At 40.7% G+C, this 23,775-nt stretch overlaps 3 protein-coding genes across 3 annotated transcripts; all 3 read right to left on the bottom strand.

Moving 5' to 3' along the window:
* LOC109230020 lies at positions 421–1,029 on the bottom strand. Its single transcript, XM_019395559.1, has one exon. It carries the CDS (start codon positions 1,027–1,029, stop codon positions 421–423), a length of 609 nt encoding a protein of 202 aa, XP_019251104.1.
* Positions 1,026–1,898, bottom strand: LOC109230019. The gene has a single exon (XM_019395558.1). It carries the CDS (start codon positions 1,896–1,898, stop codon positions 1,026–1,028), a length of 873 nt encoding a protein of 290 aa, XP_019251103.1.
* Positions 6,157–23,537, bottom strand: LOC109229032 (E3 ubiquitin-protein ligase UPL1). The gene is made up of 16 exons (XM_019394336.1): positions 23,201–23,537; positions 21,855–21,950; positions 21,549–21,755; positions 12,158–20,101; positions 11,762–12,079; positions 11,391–11,592; positions 11,028–11,311; positions 10,635–10,924; positions 9,330–10,458; positions 9,076–9,222; positions 8,911–8,991; positions 8,585–8,810; positions 8,359–8,498; positions 7,720–7,826; positions 7,426–7,598; positions 6,157–6,688 (listed from the first exon to the last, which is right to left on the bottom strand). The coding sequence occupies exons 1-15, from the start codon at positions 23,231–23,233 to the stop codon at positions 7,496–7,498; spliced, it is 11,307 nt and encodes a 3,768-aa protein (XP_019249881.1). The 5' UTR covers positions 23,234–23,537; the 3' UTR covers positions 6,157–6,688; positions 7,426–7,495.

Raw genomic sequence — 23,775 nt, 5'->3', positions numbered from 1 at the left:
AGTTAAAAGTTATGGAATTTACCTGGTTTTGTGAGTTTGTGGCCGATATAGGCTTTTTTGCTGTGGCCGCTTTCGTCCAGCTGGACGGGATCAAGATCTTCCACTATTGACTCTGTGGATTCCACGATGTCGGGGTCTCTAACAACGTCTGTTTGTTGGTCAGAATCGGCCCTCGACTTTGGTAATTGCTATGCTCCTGAGCCTTCCTCTCCTAACTATTGAGTGTATGTGCAATCTTGGGCGATGCGGTAGAATTCTTGAGCTGTGCGCTGCTCACCGCGGATTCTGAATATTCCCCATGGGGTAGGGAATTGATGACTTGATATAAACTGGACGGGATGGCCCTCATGGCATGTATCCAGGGTAGTTCTATAATGGCGTTGTAGGTTGTGACTTGGTTCATGACATGGAATGTTGTTTCTAGGGTGACGCCCCGGCCAGAACGGGCAATATTATCTCTCTGGATGTTCGTTCAACTGCATTGTTAAAACCTATTAGTGTAATGCAACGTGGCACTATCTTATCCTCGAGTCTCATTTTTGTGAGAACTCTGGGGTGGATAATACACGTGCCGCTTCCGTCATCTACCATGATTCTTTTTACATCGGTATCTGAAATTCGTAAAGTAATAACAAGAGCATCAAAATGAGGAAAGGTCAAACCGTGGGTATATGACTTATCAAAGATGATACTGTCATCGAGGTCATCATACCGTTCATGGGTGATCGACCGCTTCAATTTGTGTGTGGTGTTGAACTTCACCTGGTTGATTGTTGCTTCATCGCCTCTGCCGATGATCATTTGGATGGTGCGGGCGGGGGAGGGTGGCTTTGGGGGGCCTTGATATGGTTCCCGTCCACGGGCAAAATTGGCTCTCCCTCGGTCGCTCATCAACTCTCTTAAGTGTCCTTGGTGGAGCATGTTCACTACTTCTTGCCGTAGAGCTATGCATTCCTCGGGCTTGTGGCCTCGTTCCTGATGGAACTCGTAGAGGGCGTTCGACTTTCTAGAATTTGGGTCCGACTTCATCTTTTGTGGCTATAACCTTTGGACCGAGCTTCTCCAAGGCGTAAACTATTTTTGAAGGAGACACAAAAATTGTAAGCAGATAATAGTGGAGGCATACCTCTTTCGTTTAGGTAGGTTCCCGTTTGTGGCCGGGATGCCCCTTCAGCTTGGCGGGGAGATAGCGGGATGGCCACTCTGTTGTACGGTTGGTGCCTTTCCCGATTGAGGCGTGGGCCTGCGTGATCTCTTCGTCTGTCAATCCGACGATCTTTCCTTGATTCCATTTGGACTGTTGTCAGCCATTGGGTCGCACCGTTGAGGTCGTCTTCATCTGCCCTGACCTGGGCACAGTAAGCGTTGTGGATTTCTTTCCAGGTGGTGGCAGGGTACTTCATAAGTCTGCTTAATAACTTTCTGGTCGCCCTTGACCCGTTCTTGTTTAACCCATTTTGAAAGGCCTCTACCGCCATCCCTTCTGATACATTCGGCAGGCTCATTCTCACTCTGTTGAATCGGGCGAGGAAGTCCCCGAGCCCTTCGCCGGGTGATTGTTTGACGGCGAATATGTCATTCACTCTCGCTTCTGCTTTCATGGCCCCGGCATGGGCGGTGACGAACTTGTCGGCTATTTCTTCGAATGTCATTATGGAACGTGCTAGTAATTGTGAATACCATGTTAAGGCTCCCCCTGTTAGGGTTTCGCCGAACTTCTTTAGCAAAACCGACGGTACCTGCTCTTTCGAGAGGTCGTTTCCTTTTATTGCTGTAACGTAATGGATGATATGGTCTTCAGGGTCTGCTGTGCCGTCGCATATTTTCAGGTATGGTGGTATTTTGAAAGTTTTAGGTATGGCATGTGGGGCTGCCTCTTCGCTGTACGGCTGTTCCATGAACATGCCGACGTCCCATTTTGGTAGGAGTTTCGGGGCGCCTGGTATCTTATCAACTCTTTCTTAATGTTCCCTCATTTGGTCGTGGAGCGCTTTATTCTCATTCTCCATTTTTTCCATTTTCTTTAGAACAACTACGAGGGCATCATTTCCTGCATCAACAACGGTGTAAGGGTTACCTGTTGGGGGAGGAGCGTGTTGCTCGTTGATGGTTATTGGGGTGTCAACTCGCACGGTGTTCCTACCTGCCCCTTGAGCGGGTTTGTCGAGTATATTGCTTAGGGTGCTTGTCAGCCACGTCTCCAATAACTTTATCACTGCGGGCGGTGCTTCTTCCGTTGTGGACGTGGAGGCCCCCTTCTCATGTGAAGCGATTACACTCCCACGAGGAGGGGGTGAATCGCTTTGCCTGGGTGAGGCGCTCGGCGTCGCATCCTCCTCGCCTTCCCTGTCCATCTCATTGATGGTGCCCAGGAGATTGGTAGTGACACCCATCATTGTTTTCAGTCTTTCCTCTCCTTTTCCTGTCATTGTTAGCTTGTGCAAACGAGAAAAGGAAAAAGAGCTTCTTTTTTCTAGATCTAGAAAAAACTAAACTTTTTAACTAGAATCTCCCCACAGACGGCGCCAAATTGTTTGTCTAAAAAGTTTGAACCCTTTTAGTTAGATCAATTAATAAAGAGATGAAGGATGAATCTAAGTTAAAAGTAATAAATTCTAGATCTGAAATTAATTAACCTAAGCGGTACGAGTCCGTGTTCACGTTGACAAATGCTGAATTAATACTCTATGACTAACAGTCAATACGAGGATAGAAACATGCAATAAATGTGATAAATGGCCTTAAATGTAATGAGAAGGAATTTGTCACCCAAAGGTTGTATGAGATGGATGATTCCTTCCTGTGACTACAATACGTGACAGCAGGCAAGAGAGGTGTTTTATGCACTCTTGGATCTTGTGAGCTAAAGAAGAATGTTATATGGTGGAATCAAACAAGAGAGACAAAACAACCTTTTGTGTATCTCAGATAGTCAACTCTTTACAAGATGTTTTTCTTGCAAAGATTCCGAATCCCCTCTTTATTTCTTCTCTCTTTCTATTTATAAGGGATATCTAGAAAACCCTAGAAAGGTACAATATGGGGGAATATTCAATAGAATATTCCTATTCACATTAACAGGAACATTCTAACAATTACAACCGTTGCTCTCTACACGACCTCGGCATGGGTCTTTCCCTTCGAGCGACTCCTCGCAACTAGACCATACAGGGTTTCGACCTCGGCCTCAGCTCATCCGTATGCATTCGCTAAGCTAGACTTAATTTTGACCCATACAGCTATATCAATATATTCGAGTTAAGTGGATCCAACTTATTCATATAGCTTATCTCATGAATTAAATTGAAACTGGATACGACAAGTCTAACTGGACAACCATTGTTGAGATGAGAACTAGGGGTGTACACGGACCGGATTTGTTCGGGTTTTATCAAAATCAAACTAAACCAACTATATCGGTTTGGATTGGTTCGGTTTTGTCGGTTTTTTGGGTATTTTTGTTACTTAAATATTATTTCAATCTTACTTTGCTAAAATTTTTATAAGTAAATATATGTTTAATAAAAATTTTAAAAACCGAAAAATATATTATCTATTAAAATTTCTTATGGGGGAATTTTCTTAGTAACACATGATAGTTATTTTTTTAGTAGTCTGACAATAACTTTTCGTTGATGTACACTTTCAAGGTTAACTGAATTTAGTAATTAAACATAAAAATCAATATGATACCTAAATAATAATAACCACTTCAAATTCGAAAAGATATAAGAATTTAGTAGATCTTGACATATGAATATGGAAGAACAAATAAATTAACGCATTTCAATAACACTTGATAAGAAAGTGGCCATACAACCCATTATTTGAGGTTAATAGATATGGAGCATTTCATATTCTTTTAAATATTATATCCCGTAAGAGAATCCAAATTTTTCTAGATATTTTTTATAGGAAATTCTATATAAAATCATAAAAATATATATAAAAAATTATATATTTATATGTCGGTTTGGTTTGAGTTTTTTTACTCAATACCAAACCAGATCAAACAAACCTAGTCGGGTTTTTTAATCAGTTTGGTGCAATTTTCCTGTTCGGTTTGTACACCCCTAATGAGAATACTACTACTTAAAGTCTTACACATTTATAATTTGAATAATTGTGATTAAAATTCTCTACCAATATATTATATATCCACTTGTAGCTGGACATGGTCAAGGATGAAACAAATTTGACCCATGCAGCATTAAGTATTACTTGAGATCGATCTTATTACTTTGTCTTACTCTTGTGCTTACAAGATTTAATCGCATAAGCAAAAAAGGATTAAGGAAATCATGGTTTTTTATTTATTAATTTTGGGGTATTGAATGAGTTTGCTTTCTCCAATATTCCGTTATATCCATTACTCAATTATCAGCCCTCACTTATTTTGTCGTGTTATGAAAGCCAAGATTTGACTTTTACGTTAATTATACTTTTATTTGATTGGTAGAGCAAAACACATACACATAATTAAACTATGGATCATAAATCAGCAGAATCAAAACTGCAATCACCAACCCCACTGCTATAATTTGCCTGCTTAATATATTCGATTTCCAACAACTGTATTTGTTCATAACATTGCTCAACTAACAAATCATTTTTAGATTTAATAATTGGTATAATCAGAAGCAACTCTGACCACACAAAATGCCCTTTTTGTTACTATATCAATTTACCCATACTTAAAATCTATTATTTTACCGACGCTTATAGCTTAGAAGTGAAACTCTTCCGCAGTATATAAGCGCGGATTCGTTTCACCTGTCTCTCTTCATGCGGAGCCAGAATTTTTATTAAGAGATTTAAAATATAAAGTAATAAATTTACGTAGAAGTCAAGAGGATTCAAAATTTTCGGAAGAAGGAGATTTGGTTAAACCTCCTTGCACCCTTAGCTCCGCCCATGTCTCTTCCCATTCATCTTATGTTATGGAAAAAAGTAAAAAATCAAGAGAAATCGCTTGTACTAATCACAAACCACAGTGTTAGAGTAAAAATAAAATGATATGGAAATGCTTGACTTTTTCCCAACAAGTTTATTATTATCTTATCGTTAAGTTGTTATATTCTGTCTGCTACGAGAACAACAATAAATCGTTTTTCTGAAGTATAACATGAACTTCTCAGACAGGCTACTCTAGCTGCAGAAATACATCATTCCTTAGCTACTATGTCCATATATGTGGAAGTTGTTGAGGATTCCTACACCTAAGGTGCTGGTGAACCATACAGTTATAGGAACAAAGATAAGAAAAAGAAATAAACTAGGTTTGCGCTAGCCGTAGGTGCTTATTTTGTTTGGTTGAGTCGTATCTTGTTGGGTGAGACTGATAAATGGAAAGAACAAAGAGCACGCAAAATCGGATTATTGGGTCGAAAATTAACTTCGGATTTCGCTATCATGCATCGGATAGTGCGTAATGTGTTTTCTCCTGCTCTTTCATTTGCTTTCAAACTGAATCCTCTGTCACACAAGCATCATTTAAGATATTAAACTTGTGAGATAACCATTTTTAAAAAAGTAAATCAAATAAACCTCTGTCGTTTTCCATTACGTACATGGAAATGCGCAGGACTACCAGATTCCCCCTGCCTTAGTATGTATAAGAGATACAACTCGACTCAAAAAGTTGTTAGAAAACTGCAAATATCCTTGAGGCAAACCACCCAAATCGCCTTTTAATTTATACTGCTTTGATGACAAAAATGCTAACCCAGTGCCACCAATGCCACCATCAAACATTATGAAACATCTTCTACCACTCGTAGCCATTTATGATCACTCTTTAATAACTATTTTGATCAGAATATGTTAACAAAATGCCGACCACCGAGAGCATTATTTATGAGAGGTCTTCTAATTTTACAACATAATAAATAAAAACACACTTCCACAGTTCACATCGATAAAGTAGTCAACGGGCGGATCTTAATTGCTGATACAGTTAATGTCAGAACATAAGGTACTTCCAAGTTGCATTAGCTAATTGAAATGTACTTGCCACCTTGTACACCGCAACCCCCCACCCCCCCCCCCCCAAAAATAAAAAAACAAACAAACCGTTGATTGGGGTAGCTAACATTATTAGTTCAGGCTAATGGAAATGTTCATGTAGTAAGTCCCCAGATTTCATGAACTCGCACATGATTCAAAGCAGCTGTTCTAGTCAAATAGGAGAAATAAATAGTGGTAGGACAAAAATTTTGAAATGGCGACCAAGTTCTCCATTTTCAAAATAAATTATCAGATCAAGTATAGCATTATAAGCTGATTAAAGTGTTGATCTGATGCCAACCGGTAACCACAGGTAATTAATCAAATTCTAAAGCATGAACGAATTAGCACCTACCCCAGACCCAAAATAAATGTAGACTTCCCACACCAAGCCCCCTTCGAAACAGAAAATGGAAAACGAAATATGTTACTTATCTACACAGGTACCTAAGGCTGTCGGAGTGACATCTGAATCTGTTGGAATGGGAGGAACAACAAAATCGGAGCTCCTCGCCACCGTGCAAGAAGATTACTGAAGATACTAAACTGCCATGTACATGACCGAAGCGTAGCAATTACCCAGTCATCCTTCCATCATCCTTAAGATAGGCTGTATACAGACTCAAATCTGTAAGCAACACATTCCCAATCTGTGTTGTCCAGTTGATGTCGATCAGCCAGTCTGCAACGGGAAAAAGAGATCACACTACAGGTAAGCCATATCCAATTTCATTTCTGAATTTGTCAACTGACCAGTAAATCAACTAACTAAGCATGAAACCTCTAAGTTTTAAACTTGACCGCTTGAACCATCCAGTTTATGTAAATTAGGCATGCATGATGATGGTTCTCCAGAATTAAATGTTTGATTATTACTCGAGTGGAGCAGCTCTAGGACAAGACGTGCAACTAGAACACCCCAAACTAGGGAATTAGAAAATGAGAAAACAGATACTCAAGGAAAGTTTCAGTGGTAGAAGTGCAAATATTTGAGCATGACACAAACCAAAATCACCTATATATTTTTGTCCATCAATTTGTTAACAATCTATGGAAAATTTTACAGCATTCCTGAAACATTGAAGACATGCTTACCATAGGGACATTCAGAGGAAACTGCAGACACAGAGCACAAAAGTGCAAACGTATGTACCATCAAATAGTAAGCTTTAAGCAACTCAGCAAATTTAGACAGAACTATGCTATCCTAGAACCTTTCCAGCAACCTCATCTGAAGGAAACAAATTGCGACAGATCAAAGAACACAATTCTCATAACTAGAAAAGCCGTGAATAAGTGAGTAATTTCAGTTGTCATCTTAGCAGTTCCGATTCTACCTTACACAAGCAAAGACAAACAGGCACCCCCAAGACAAAGCCAAAGAAAATAAAAATAAAAAAGAGAGTCGGAAATACTTACATTTACATGGAAATCACAGGATGATCAAATATAAGCAATTTTCAGGGAAGCTGCAAAAGGGAAGCTTGTCTCAACCAAAACCAAATCCTTCACTAGCCTCATGGATAGCCAAAAGCAAACGTTCTTGAAGCTGTTCCTTGGAAGTATACTCCGGTAGGTCAAGTTGGTTGAAGCTGGAGGGAAAAAAGAAAAGTGACGGTAAGAGACACTATTGCTAGCTGAACTATCACCCGGATGCATCTACTTGATTATGAATGAACTACTGATAAGAACACAATAAGTACAAGCACCAACCAGGTATGTGCAGATGGAAGCCGCTCAGGAGCTCCATAAGCCTTGTGAATCTGAAATCTCTGAGGACCAGAAATCCCTTGCAATGCCTTGAAACCTTCCAAAGGAACCTAAGGCCAACAGTACCCACAATTAATCTCAAAGAAGAAGTTCACAGACATTTGCAGGGAATGCACTCCTTAAAACATTCAAAAGGGCATGCAGAATTCCGAACCACCAAACAAGGGGGGGGGGGAAGTTTTTTGTGTGAGGGGGGGGGGCGGAGATGGAAGGAAGAATAAGGAGCAGACACAAGTAGGAAAGAGATACAGAATCAAAATTACCAGAATTCAGGAGTACATGTAACAGAATTCAGGAGCACCTGAATATTGGTTTGAAAAACGTGGAGCTTTTCTCAAAAAAAAAAAACTGAGTTTTGCTACAAGATTAGCCTGTACTAGGATGGCTAGGAGAGAAGGAAGTAGAATGCTTGTCCACGGGGTTCTGTGGGATTGGATCCACACATCAATAGAAACAAACTGTATCACACTATCACCTCTTAGCAGATTCTATATGTGACGGAAAGAAACCTCGGCTAATAAAGAAGTGGACATCAAGAAGCAAGAGGTACCAATAATGAATATGATAATGGTATCCACTAACCTTGGATGTACCAGTCACAAATTGCAGAAATCTTGCCATGTCTTCCTTGCTAAAACCTTTAACGACCTCCCAAAACCACTGAACAACAGTAGATGCTGCTGTATATCCAGTATATTCAGAGTTGGCCTTCAGATCTTCCACTGCATACAGAATCATGATAAGAAGCTTCATAGGAAACAAATGTAGTGTATACACAAAGCAATGGTGGAGAAGCATGTCAACTTACTATCAATTTCTGGAAGACCACTTATCAAAAGTTCAAGCTCTTTATCATTGAAAATGGAGATAAGTTCGCGTGGTACCAATTCATTGAAACCTTCAAGGAATGCATTTATTTGAGGGCGAATAGCATTTGTCAGAATATGGTCAGCAACGAGATCAACATACTCGTGCTTTGTCTCTTCTGTGACCCTTATATTTCTTCCTCCAGGTTTAAGCTCATAATCAGTAACCTTACTCATGCAAAAAAATACTTTAGATATTACCTCAACAGAGTAATCTGACTTGCACATTTAAACTTTTAAGGAGAACCAAAAATTTATGCATTAGTACCTCTGTTTTCTCATAAAGAATGAGTTTTTCCTCATCTGCATCCATGCTAAAAGTCAAATCCGGTATATCACTCACATCATTCTGGTAAAGGAAACCCACCGTCAGAAGTTTCTGGATGAAATTCTAGGTCAGTTAACAAATTATTGCATGTTTATGATATCTCACCTCCAGCATCCACTTCAAGTTCTTATAGTAATCAGGATCGACAGCCTCTATATCATGATATGTGACCTTTACACCGAGGATATGTTTGTAGAACGACCGGGTAAAATAAACATCCAGCAACTGCCCATCAAGTAGTGCTTTGGCAACCTACAAAGTGTATCACGTCAAAGGCTTGAGATTAAGATGTGAAAGTATATATGCTACAAGGATAAAGTCATAGCTTTGAATTTGAAAAGGAGTTCCTGAAGTCCTACCACGCGGCCTACAAATTTGAAATATGAAAGATGTTCAGTTTGATAAACTGAATTCGGATTCGGTTGGAAAGTCGCATTATTCCCGACGGTTGTAAACAGCAAAGCTCCTTTGTCAAATATGACCCTTGATAGCAATTGATACCACTCTCTAGTCAAACCACCAGCATCAATACCCTCTTCACCTTGAAAATGCACATTTAACCGTCCTTTCAGGTCTTGACTGGGTCGCATACGCAACTGATTATAAGAATCCTCCAACACATAAGCCCGCCGAATACTAATTCGCAGAGGACCTGAGAGGTGCTGTTCATGCTGTTGCCTTATTCTGGAGCGAAAATAAGCTCTTTTATTGTCAAAATCAATGAGCCGTGGGGCTTTCAGCATCACACAAAGTGATTTCTCCAGTAAGCCAGGGTTCTGCCTGACAAAAGCATTAAGCAAGCGTCGGTGCTTTTCCGCAAATCTTACAAATGTTAAAGCGCCATCTACTCTTTTATGTGAATCCGCAGTAGACTTGGAGGACAACTTGACTGAAGTACCAGCTAATTCTTTCACCTCTCTTGCAGTTGCATTTATATGATCTTGCTGCATAATAGAGATGTTTGCCTGAAGCTTCTCACACAAAACAAAGAAAGCCTCAATAAAAGGTAACAGTCGCTGAGTTCCAGGAGGCAATGGAGAAGATACAGAAGAAGCACCATGTGTATTCTCCCCGGTATTAGAACTTGACATAACTGAAGAAGTGCTCTGTGTGAGCTCTAACTCCATGGTGCCAATGCATTCACTCAGCTCTTCCCATAATGGTTCCAGTGAAACATTTAACTTCCACATGATATTATGCTCATCATGTTCCTCCTCCATAGATGTGTCCGCATTGCCAACAGCGCAAGCTGTACTTAGTGAACTAAGTGTTTGTAGTACACGAAGAACTGCAGCTCCAGCCATGGATCCAGCACTCAGTCCAAGCATGTGTGTATTCTTAAGTGTGATAAGCTCCTCTACAGCTGACTTGCTCAGCCTTTGAGTCAACTCTGAAAGTTCTGAAATGAAGAACTTGCGATGGGAAGCAGCAACTATGGCTAGCTTCTTCAACACCTCGCCAGCAAGCACGTAAACTTTGTCTGAGAGCCTAGAAGATATACATTATATGTCAAATAGTTGCAACACAACATTTATCTTTCAGGAGTGAAAAGGAGAGATAAATTAAAAGGAAGACAAAATGAAAGATCACAAATCACGAACAGATAGAAATGTAAAATATTTAGGGCAAATCAAGGTGCAGAAAATTTTAAACACAATAAGTACCCTTCATAACCAAGAAGACAGCAAAGATTGTGCAGATCAGACTGTGGCAACTGCAAGAAGATGTCACGAATGTTTAGGCTTCCGTTGCCATCAGATGCAGGGTTGGCAGAACCAGTGCTGCTATCATCTTGGTGGGACTTTATGTCTGGCAATCCAGGATCTTTCTGTAGATCACTCATAGTTTCATTGCCAGCAGGATTATGAGAATGGTCTACTGTTTCTTCAGAATGAGACTGACACTCCATCTTGGAAGCTGCAGTATAGACAACTACTTGAAGAAGGCCCATGACCTGCACAGTACGTGCAAGGAAACAATAAATGTATCTGAGCTAACTGTCTCAAAAGCCCTAGATTTCAGTAGTATGAAACGAAAGACGCTCGACTATAACCTACCTGTTCAAGATGTGCAATGCTGCGCAAGAAAAGTGGTCGATTCAAGAGCTTGAGAAACAAAACCAATGGAACATCCCCCCTGTGAGAGCTTCCAAAAGGATTTAAGGGATCTCCTCCAACAATTTTCTCCTTGCCTTTGTCCCTCTTTTCCGAACACTTTACATCTGACCACTCTGGAATAATCGAGAGCTCAAAGTAGAAAAGAAGACTGGCAACCGCAGAGTGGTTGGTAGCGAGGTAAGTTAAGATCTCCAGAATCCGACGCAATACCAGTGGAGGAAGTCCTGGGAAATAACTTAATTGGTTAGCGAAAGACCATACATAAACACAGACCTCCAATGTCACTTTAGAAGAGACAGATACCATCAAACAGTTGTGATCGGCCATAAACAATATTCGACTGACAGCCATAAAGTCTCTGTGAATTAATGGTTGTTAAACCACCAACTGCCCCTCCAGTCTCAGGCTTGATAGCTTCAAGAAGAAGGTGGACTAGAACTGCCCTTGTACTACTATGAGCACACAAATTCAACAAGAGTCTCTGCAAGAGACCTTTCCCAAGAGGCTGAAAACAAAGATGGAATGGGTCAGTTAAATACGTTCAACACTTGATGTAATATACAGACCAAACAATTACAACACCAACTACAACTCTACAGAAGCAAGCCTATTGTCCAACGATAGAAGCATCTTCGTCACAAAGCCAGTTGTCCCATTAATGCGAAGCAATTTACCTGTGCTAATCTCAAGAGGCGGATCAATGCTTTCAAGCCGTTAGCATCTAAAAGTGGCTCGCCTTCAAGTTCCTTCAACTTCAAACTCTCTGAAAAAGAAGATGAAGCCCTCCGGCCGATTGTAACACCCACGCCCCTGTCCATAACTGTCTGTCTGTCAAATCCCAGACCATTTCTCCGACTGTGAAGCCTGTGGCTGCCTCCAAACAAGCTGCGTGCTTGGTAGTGACTCATAGCTCTGTCCCGAAGCATTTGCGCTTCAGCGAGTAATGGAGATGGCAATGCTGACAAAACAGCTTCTGATGATGTTAACAGCACCTGACAAACACCCAAAATAAGCATAAATAAAATGTTAAAATATTCAGAGGAACAAAAGAAAATACTCCTATCACAGACCTCTTCACGCAGGTCAGCTGGAAAGGTGGCTATGATTGAAGCATTATCCATTTCCACAGGCTGACCTTCAGCCTGCTGTATGACTCTCTGAGCACGTTGTTGGGCAAGAACTTCTGCTTGAATATCTGGAGGAAGAGCAGCTAAAAACTCTGGATCAATATCTTCAGCTGCCGGTGCTGTATAAGTTGGAGGTTGGGCCTGAGCCTGCTGCGATGCAAGAACCTCTGCCCGAAGATCTTCCGGAAGTGCTTCTAAAAAGGTCGGATCTATAGCATTTGCAGTAGAAGCTTCATTATTCAAACTAGTTTCATCAGTTTGACTAGCATCTTGAACTTCCTGAAGGTTCTGAGGCGCTGATGGATCCTCAGGCAGAACAGGTAATGGTTGGTCATTCCCCCTTTCTGGTTCTGCACCATGCATATGTATATCAGCATCCTGAACTAAGGAAACATGGTGAACACTGGAGTCCAGCATTGCTTCCCCAGAAATCAGCAGTGGCTCATCACTGGCATGACTATCTGTTACTGGGGTTCTGTCATTGCCTACATCAGTCGAGGTCACATTGCATATGTTCACAACCCCATCAGTGGTCCTATCATGCATCGTATCGCCTTCACCTTGTATAGATGACACAGCATAACCTGTAGTTCCCTCTATGTTGTCACTTGGATTTGCATTTCCTTCCCCAATCACCATGCTGCCATGACCATTGCTTGTCCTGTCTGAAAGTACATTTTCCATAGGATCAATAGCTTCGGGGAATTCACCAACCTGATCAGCAACAACCTCCTGATTATTTTCCCTTTCACAAGACTGAACCTCAAGTGGTTGATTGGATTCTTGTGCACTATTGTTATGGGGATCATCATTCTGTTGACCAGCGGTGCTATCACCCTCAATCTGCTGTCGACTCTCACCAACTACAGGTATGTCCTGCTCTCTATCCACTAATCCAACAGCATGTGACAGCCTTTCAGGAGGATTAGTAGCTGGAGCAATTCTGTTTAGTTGACAAATGAACTGCTCTTCGACCATCTGTGCAATAGCAGCAGACTGACCACCTGCTTGTGGTTGACCATCATCAGTCCACCTACCATCACCAGGCCTACGACCTGGAACATGTAGAGACTCCAAACCAACAGAAAAGTCAGCCAAAGGTGGGGCTGCTGCACCACTGAGTCTGTCACTGAAAAGGCTGGACGGCGCACTATCAAACGAGAGTACTGGAGAATCAAAAGTGTAGAAACGAGCTACATCCAGCCTACCAGCAGATATTGCTTCTGAATCCCTGGACGAGTTCCCAAGAGATGACCAGACAGAAGCAGAGTCGCCAGACTGTGATGGCCTCAAGAGGAGAGGATGTTGTAGACCAGTAACTTCAGTAGCAGAGTGTTCTAAGGAATTCCTAGTTGGCTGGCGACGACGCTCAAAGCCAAAGGTTCTACGGAGACCAAAAAGGTCATCAACGTTCCACCCTTCAATTGTCTCACCTCCAACATTAATAAGCCCACCTCCTGTTCCAGGTTGCCCTAAAACTTGCAAATGGTCAAGGCCGTCCAAGGCTTCCCTCCACCTAACCTCAATGACTCGATTTTCATGAAACTCATCATCCTCTTCATCAACCATGTCATCATTATATTCACCTCCCATGCCAGCATCATCATGCTCTTCCCCATCTGTATCAGCCAGAGACATCAAGCCAGTGCCATCTTCAGCTATATCTTCATCCTCATCCTCACCTTCGTCATCATCCTCGTCATCCTCGCCGTCATCTCCCATATCATCATCTTCTTCTCGCATTTCATGATGTGCCCTATTCTCAACGTGGAAACCCATCCCAATTTGCTCTGTGTCATTCAGAACACCATTGTCTTCCATTTCATCACGCATGTAATCCAACCCAAGCGCGAGAGGAGGATTGCCTGCAGTTGCTTCTTCTTGCTCAGTTCTCGTTTCTTGCTCCATGGACGGATTTGCAGTCACATTCTCATTGATGTGATTCTGAGAAGCACTAGCCGGCAGTTGCCCTGCACTTGAATTAGGGACCCCCTGCTGGCTGTTTCCAGCTCCACTGACCTCTACGTTCGGAAAGGCTGATGTTGTATTCACTTGATTATCCGACCCACCATTAAGGGCATTTAATTTTTTCTTGTTCACAGAATCAGTTTTAAAAAGTTGCTCACTAGCATTGGCAGCCCTTGTTAGGCTTTCCAATGTTTTAAGAATCAGATTCACAACTTTCGGAGCATCAGGGTGATCCAAGTCAATTGCTTGAAGGACACCAGACAAGCACTGCACCAATCCTCCATCTATCATGCTCTTGGCTATATCTGGAGAACAGCCAGAACCAGGTAAGTCGCCTGCTGATGAATTCTTGGACAAAATGGAATATGCAAGATCAACAAAGGAAAGGACTTTTTTATCTGGCAATAAACTGCCACATGCAGAGTTGCTTTCAGACTTCACAAATGAAGACAAGGCTTTCACAAGTTCATTAATAACCCTCCTACGACCTTCACTAGATCGACCAGACAAAACTACCAGAAACCATGAAGCTTTTTCAGACAGCTTGTCTCTCCATTCATCAGGGCCTGCAGATTTATCTATAGAAAGAGGAAGAAGCCGTTGCAACACATGATGGATAATACCACCATGACCAGGATTCTCCGGCTGATGGGATCCCCGAAGTTGACACATCTCCAGATCCCTTCTCAGGATAACCCCAAGAGCATGTACATACATCATAAGAATGTCACTCAATAATTTGAGTACGAAAGTCACCTTAGCAAGCCCTGCTGATTTCTCCGACACCCTGTCAGACTGAACCTCCCGCAACTCATCCACCTTCAATTTCCCCTTTACTTTGACTGTAGGCTCATCAATATCCATAGCACAGGCGTTTTCCACGCAATCTTCTCGCATTCTCTGTGTAGGAAATGTTGCTACTATTTCAAGAAGATGATCAATAACCTGAGAAATATTTGCAGGGATCTTTTTGTGGCCTTTCGAACACTTCCCTGATCCATCCTGGGCCTTACTTTCAGAAATTCGTAGACACTCATTAGAAGCTCCAAACTCAACAGATGTTTTACCTTTCTCTCTCTCCTTGTCTTTCTCTTTTGATAAGACAATGATAGATCTCCCTCCAGATGATTCCAACTGGCAAACTGCAGCTGCAGCTTTCACAAATACTCCAGGGTCTCGACATATTACAGGTGCCATTGATGTTAAAAATGTTTTAACAGAAGTACGACCAGCATGACGACTTCCACTAAGAGTCTGCCGTATCTCCATCTCCATGGCTGTTTGCAGGGTCTGAGGATCTTCAAGAAGATGTCTAACGATGGCAGATGCCAAGGTGTCATATCCAGGGAAGTAACAAGATCTTGGAAGACCAAAAAGAGAAGTCATTCCACCATTTTCAAGAAACTTAATGGCAAGAGAATGTGTCTTTGTCAAGCGTGCACACAGCTGAAGGGAAGCCTGCATAACCATGGGTGGTGCATGCCGTTTAACCAAGTCATAAGCTATATCAAGCACCCTACAACTGTCCTCTACACTCAGATAACCTGTAGGTTTCCCAAATATTTTTTCAAAGCCAGTGGATGATTCATCATCCTGGGAGACTAGAGTTGACTTCTTCTCAATAACTGCTTCAGGAACTTGGGATGGGAGATGCTCTTCTAAAGATTCTGGTAAAGATGCAGCTATGACTCTTTCAGTGTCATCACTGGAGATTTTAGGCCTGGTTTGCAACAAATTAAATAAGATTAGAAGCAATGCACTGATGCATCTAGGAGCCATAATCTCATTTTCAGCTCTAGCCTTGAACTTCATCAATATTTCAAGAACTACAGAGACAATATCATTCTTTGCCGCAATTTCCTGTATACTTGCATCTTCAGAGAGAAGCAATGCTAAAGTATGTGATATCATACATAAGGCACCAGTGTCTTTTGAAAATTCCAGCTCGCAATCTTTCAACTGTTGAATAAGACATGAAATCACTTTTGCACGATCTTCTCCTTTGTTCCGATTGCAAAGAGTCACAAGTAAATCCATTAAGGGAAAAGCCATGGAGTCGGTGCTCTGAAACAGCTTAATTGTTGCAGCGAGGACATCTTCAACAGGTGGTGGCTTAGTTTGTTGCTCTTCAGAAAGAACATCCACCGATCTATCAACATTGTCGGCTTTAGAAGTCTCTGATGAATTCCCAAGTGACAAAGCTAGTGCACGAGCCAACTCATCATCTTCTTGAGCAGGATCTTCAGCATGACTGAACAACCACTCCATGGCCATCTCCACACTGTTTGTTTCTACTCGTCTTAATGCCTCCTCAGCTCTTGCTCGTGAAAAGCCCATTTCAACAATTGTACCAATGGTAGCCTCATCAGGTGGAGGAGCCATAGCACGTGGGTTTGCAGAACCTGATGACCCATTGCGATTTCGTTTCACATCCCCAGCACCACAGTAGATGTAATTTATAAGCATAATAATAGAAGTAATAAACCCTGGATTGCAACTGGGTAACATCTGATGGTTCCAAATGGGAAGTATAACATCCAGAACCTGAGATTGCAGCATACGGACAAACACTTCTGGGTCTCTTGGAACAGGAAATAACCCAATAGACAAACCGACTGCAACTGGCTGAACAAGGAGCTGCGCTTGGGATGTTGAGGTTGGAGTCAACAGCAAAGTCGAATTGACAAAATATTCAAGCAAACGGCAATAACTCTGCAGTGTATCAAGAAGCCACGAACAGTGAGATAACTTGTTCTCCTCCCCAGTATTTTCAGGAACCATTCCAGATGTCGGTACAGAATAGGGAAGTGTCCACAACAACTGACTGGTTGCTTCAAATGTTGTCAGAAGCTCCTTAAAGGTTCCTTGTGCATAGAAATTATTGATCATGGATGCATAACAGGTACGCCGCCTGGCATCAAATGTTAGAGAGACCATATCAACCACAACCTTACCAAGATATCGACACTTGACAGAAGGTGGTATATCAAGCACATCAGCGTCTGGATATCCTGAGAAACCAAGAGCCTCGAGAAAAACTTTAGCTAAGGCAGTTCCTATGCTCTTTGAAGCTGCACTTAGAGATCCAGTTTCAGTTCTCCGACGATTTGGAGATGTAAATCCTTTAACAAGAGCCACAAAGAAAGAACGTATGCTAGAAGCAAGCTTGTTCAGATTTTCTAAAACCAGAACATCGGGAGTCTTTTTCTTCATCTCCTGGATGCTACTCTCCACTACACTGGGAGCAACTTCAGAATCAGCTTGTAAACTTTCCAAATGCCTACTGGTCCTTCCACCACGAATCCGTGCTATACCATGTCTACTACGACGATTAAAACCTTCACTTGAACGAATTACAGAAAGAAACTCACGTTCTACACCCCATTGAGAGTGAGAACTATTCCTGATAGAAACAGGATTCATGTATCTAACTGAAGGAATATTAGTCTCCTCATCGCTATCTCTACCTCCCATATTGGAAGAACCTGCTTCTACATTTTGAGGCTCTACTTCCACGTTCTGTTTCTCATCCACCTTAGAATCACAGCATAAGGAGATTTGCCAAAGTACTTCCTTATACGCTCTCCCAAGATCCTTTAAGACGTCAGCATCCGCAGTTCCTAACTCAGAAACCACAGTAGTACTTCCCTTCAATAAAGAATTGGAGAGAGATAAAATACCTTCAAGACTTGAAAGGTTCTTCAACACAGTTATCCTCTTAGCAGACTCCACCTTTACAAGCTGTGATCCTCGAACTTCAACTATAAGTTCATTCGTTAACTTCAAGTGTTCTCTTAAAAACGAACAGACTGCACGAGCAAGAGAAGCAGAATGCTGTGGAGAGAAATTCTTAAATGCAACAGATAAGGTCTGACCAACAGAAACAGAAAGTGGCAGGGCAGGCAAAGTGAATAGCTGCAGAACAGCTTCAATTCCTTTCTTCTCAACAAAAATACGGCATGTATCCGAATTCTGAAGAATTGTTTCAAGGAGACGAGCAGCATTGCTTACACATTCAGGAAGAAAAGATTCGATGTTTGGTACCAAAGAATCAGAAGATGGTTCGACGTGCTCCAAACTTTTAGCCTTTTGTGAGTCTTTCTCAGTCAAAACCACACCTTTATCCTCACCTTCTGTTTCCATGGGAACAGGGTTAGAAGAGCTAGGACTTTCAGCTGAGGGTGAAATAGCTTCTGGAACAGATCCAAGTTTTGCAATCTCCTTCAAGATCTCGATCATCATTTCCACTCCAGGTCCACGCAGTGATGAGGTATGCCGCATTAGTTCATCAAGGCCACTAGACAAAGATCCGGTGGTATCTCCACTAAGGGCTCTGACATATGTTTTTGAAGTGAATATTTGTACAAAACACCTCAAAGCATTGCGATCTCTCACAGCCTGAAGACCATAGCTATTCAAGCACAAAGCATCTAAACACTGAGGTATGCAAGTTATAGCTTCGGCAGAGCAAACAACTCCATCAATAATAGCATCAATGAAGGCAGAAGGAAGACCAGCTGCTTGCAATACAGGGAAGCAGGTGGGATCTTTGTGAATAAGATCACTCATCACTGTTGCGGCAAGATGAAACACCCCTCCACCAAAATCCTTAGCTCTTCTGAAGATTATGCTCAAGCATTGAGGCAACAAACTCTCCTCTGAACCATAAATACGAGCAGTGGTTCCAGGAGCATAGGTTCCCAGAGATATGGCACGTAGTAAAGCTTTCATCAGTAACCGCCGATGATAAGCAACCAACACATCAGAATAAAGAGCCTGCGAGCTGTCTAGCTCAGAAGAAGTACCAGCAACTATCTGAGAACCACTGAAGTCAGAACTGTCAAGATCAATACTAGCACTAGGCATCTTTATACCATTTTCAACACAGGAAACTTCTATGTTAAGGCGTGCTATTGTATCATCCAAACCTCCCAAATCTCTGAATAGCGCAGCAGCTGGATTACTATAATCCATGAATGCCTCTAGAACATGAACAGCCATGCTAACTAAATGCAAGTGCTGAGGATCCGTATCTTTAAGTAAAGGTAGAAGAGTAGGAATGAACCCTGCTTCTCGCATGGCTGAGCAACCAGATGAAGATGAGACCAAAATCGTAACAAGAGATAGCAGAGCTTCAGCAAAAAGAACAGACCATTTTGAGGAATTACTAACAATAGAATCAATGGCCTTTTGCATAAGGCTGGAGAGAATACCACGATGCCCCCCAGATGTTACAGCTGTCAACACACTTGGCTGGCGTGACCGATCTTGACAGAGAGCAACCAAGGAAACAAGAGCCAAAATTCTAATCTTCTCAGGAACTACGTCTTCATAGCTCAATAAGGTAACCAACTCATTAATGAACTCTGGTTCAGTGTTGAAGAACGAAACCAAATCATCTGAATCACTGCATGCTTGAACAAGAACTATAAATGCATAGAGGCGTATGCAAGTGTACTGTTGTCGAGAAGCTGGAGAACTGAATGCCCTAGCATACCGCAATCTTGTCAAAAGAGGAAATCTCAAACTAGGAGGGACTTTGTACTGTAAGACTAAATTGTTTAAAAGCTCCAAATCTGATTCTTGTATGCTGTCAATGCTGGGCAAATGGATGGTCTGCAAACCAGTGGGGGCAGTGGGCTCATCTAAAGATTCAGTCACTGCATAGAATTCAAAATGCAAGGTGCAACCTAACTCATTAGCACTTGAATCAGAGCGGTCCTGCAGAGCACACGCAATTAACCCAAGGCCTTCTTCCTTTCCTCCCCAACCCTGTGCAAGGGCGAACAGCTTTGAATTAAGAGAAGCATCTCTAATGACGTATTTCCCTATTGTTTTCTTCAAAAAGGCAGCCAAAGTTTGCAAGCACGCCTCAACCACATCCGCGTCAGTGGAAGCAAGCAAAGCTGACAAGTGATGCTGCAGCACCAGGGAAAAAAAACAAAAATTCAAAATACAATAAAATTTCATAATATGTGTTAGAAAATTATTAAAAAAACAGTAAGACGATAACATAATTTTACCGGATCAAAAAATGGAAATGGAACGAGTTCTAAGATATTAATACGCATTATTTTATTCAGAGTAGATAGCAACTTCCTGCATCTTAAAGTCAGTTCAGAAACTAAACCATACCCCCCTTATGCATATAAGTTTATCAAGAATACAGCTCAAAATGTGCCACTTCTAACCCATGTAAAGCCACTTTACCCTTTTAGTTTAAAGACGGTGGTGTGCAGGCCAGCTTGTGTGCACCTCAATTATTCCACCGGTCCCTGCTACCTCCCACCAGTGCAGGTACCGGGTAACTCTGTCCACCAAGGCATGGGCAGAGTAAAGCCACTTTACTTTGCTAAGCATAAGGTGAGAAACTTTACAACCCCTTATCTTGGCACACACTGTTCTCATGGTATGCGTTAAGGAAAAGACTGATAATTAACTCAAAGAAACTTAAAGATAGGAAAGAAAACTGTCCTCAAACAGAAACCAGAATATAACAAGACATTCACTTTCAAGGAAATAGAGCAGGGAAACATTACCTTCTGTTGTTTATTCCTATCGATGACAAGAAAAGACTAACCGGCTCGCTAGTGTCTTTAAACTTCACAGCTTATTTTCGATAAAGTAAACAATTTTAAACTTCACCTTCTTTCTTTTTTTTTTTTTTGATAAAAATTTCACTGATTAAATCCTTGTATGATGCCATTCCATGATTTAACTCCATTTTTTATTTACTAAAACCATATATTTGTTATTGCCATGAAAGTCCCTAGAGACTCCATATTTGCTGTTCAACAAAAGCACCTTCCTCAAATCCAACTTTTTTCCATTTCAATAGTGAAATTTGAGTATTCTTAAGTATAAATATTTAACGACAGATGTATTGAATTATTTTGTTTTATATCGTTGGAAGAATGCTGAAGGTTGTGCTTATAGCATTTAACACTAGGGGAGGAAATAAAGATTCAGCAGTACACAAGCTCCGGAAGGAGAACGTCCAAAGCTTCTTCTTCTTCTTCAGAGAGAGAGAGAGAGCAGAAGAAACTAAAATCATATGTTAATTCAAAAAGATGATCAGAATTGACAATTTGACAAACAAGCTCAGTACAACCACCATCACCTCCCCACTAGCCCTTTATTCTATTTACCCTTTTTTTATCTCTCTCTTAAATACTACATAGAATAAACACCTTTATGCCCAGAGGCCCCTACCCATTAAAACTAGCCTCTGGTACTAAGGAAGCACACTAGCTTCGGATGCTGACACACAAATAGCTAATTATATGCCAATACATATATTCTTTTTGCAGATTAAAATCTGGAGCAACAAAACAAAAAGAGCACTTTTAAGTATATCTTCAGGTACCTCATATGAGCTGTAGAAATGCTTATTTGTGCAGTTCTCCAATATTATCCTTATAACACGAAGGACCTGGAGAACAGCTTCCCTTGGGAATTGAGGATCGGATTCCAAAAAGTGGTCATCAAGTTGCAAATCCTTCCTAGTCTTAATGTATTTCTCAAAAAAAGTATCAAAGTGAATAAAGAGATCAACCCAATGATAAAAATCTCCCTGCATATACATGAATAAGAAAAGGGAAAAATAGATTAAGAAAGGAGAAGAGGTGCAAAAGGGGAATAGTAACAGCATCAAATGAAATCTCTATAGTACCTTATCAAACTCCCAAACAAAACTTTTCAGGGGTTCTTCTATATTCTCTAATGGAGTAGCAGTTACGCTACCGATAAATGATCGGATCTTTGGAGGCTGAAACAAGAAAGGCAAACCAAACGTGATCAGCACATATTTAAACTTCTTTTAAGCAGTATATGTTAAACATAACGCTAGCAACTTTCAAACAAATATCACGAAACCAACCATGAAATAGTGTGCTTTAAGAGGGTGTCTTTCCCTAAATTACTCGACAAAATTTTAAAACTTCTATAAATGAAGCCTGACTGAAGCACCTTAATGAGCAGACAGCAATAAACTGTACTTTGGAAATATATTTTTATTAAAGGAGCTTGAAGATACAAGTATCAGAAGATTTTGAGATGTTAAGTCCAAAATTCCACAGATCAAGCTCGACGGACCGGGCTATGCAACTTCTATGATTAGTAAATTGCTCTAGTCATTTTGGAAGTTTAAAATGCAGATATCTAAATTCATATAAGCAATCGCACAAAATGTGTCTCCTACAAACAAAATATGGTCTTCAACCTTGATTACACCATCCAAGTATCCGGGGTGCATGCCTAACAGAAAACACTTTAAAAAATCTTCACTTTTACCAGAATATACACTAACAAACGCGACTAATTTTTTTTCCCCGGGGTCCTAGACTATACCAACACAAACTAGATTAATCTCGGTGGTGGACAGAACATTCCCCTTTGCCAGTGAAAGAAACAGTTGACATGAAAAACAAATTTCTGCCAATTACCACCAGTGGTGGAGCCACAGCCAAGAACGGGGTTCAATTGAATCTCCTTCTACTGCGCAAATAGGGCAAAAACATTTGTTTCCATATGTATATAAACTTCTTTTTTTTTCTGAAAGGTAACATATATGTATATAAACTTTTGAAATCCCTTGACATATTTTAGGTTTCAAGTTTGAAACTTTGAATCCCCTTGTTAAAATTTCTGGCTCCGCCACTGAATTTAGGGCGGTAGACCCGGTCACAACACCTGTATGTAGCAAGATAGAAAAAACCCTCGGGCTCCAACCACTTGTGAGTGTCAGCTCCGTAAAACCATAAACTTTATGACATATCAATCAATCAACTGCTCCTAACTAAATGAAATGTCTATATCTATTTAAAGCTTATAACATATAATCAAAAATTTCTAACATGTACTACTTAGATTAAATAAATTTTCAGCAATAAAAATCAACTCTTTATGTCTAAAAAGCATCAATTTTATATAAGCATGCTCGATAACTTCAATCAATTTACGTCGAATCGGTATGATCAGAAAATTAAACACACAGACACACACACATATATGACTAACCACTTCTACGGCCCTCCTTCGCTTTAACTTCATCTTAATATCAACCAATTGATTAAACCATTGGACAATAATCGATCCAATAAATCAGTAAATTCAAGAAGCTGACGGTTTGAAACGATCAAAATTAGTATATCCTAAAAGAGATTGAATTTGAAATGAGGCAATGAGGTTTTAAGGAAGATCGTGCGATTTCTAGGGTTTTCGGGAAAGGGTTTTGGTTAAAACGATTGGTGAGTGAGGATCGCGGAGAGATAGAGGAGAATAGAGAGAAATTGAAGAAAGATAGGAGAGTAATTTTATTTTATTTTACACAAATAAGAGCTGTGGAGTGTTTGCCACTTGCATCTATATATATATAGGAATGCCAAGGATTTTGAGAATAAATAGGGGAAGAATTTCTTTTTCAGGTGAATGTGGATAGACGGTGGGGAATATTAAATTAAATTCATATAAATAGGGGTAGAAAATTTTAGTTTGAAAATAAGTGATGTTTAAATGCTTAGATAATAATTTAGTATTTTTTTCGACCATAATAATTTAGTACAATTACCACAAAATCTTTGCATTTTATGAGT

This window comes from Nicotiana attenuata, chromosome 7 (genome assembly GCF_001879085.1).
Source record: "Nicotiana attenuata strain UT chromosome 7, NIATTr2, whole genome shotgun sequence".
Taxonomy (NCBI): Eukaryota; Viridiplantae; Streptophyta; class Magnoliopsida; order Solanales; family Solanaceae; genus Nicotiana; species Nicotiana attenuata.
Note: the sequence above shows the minus strand (reverse complement) of the source record. Positions and strands in the feature narration are given on the sequence as shown.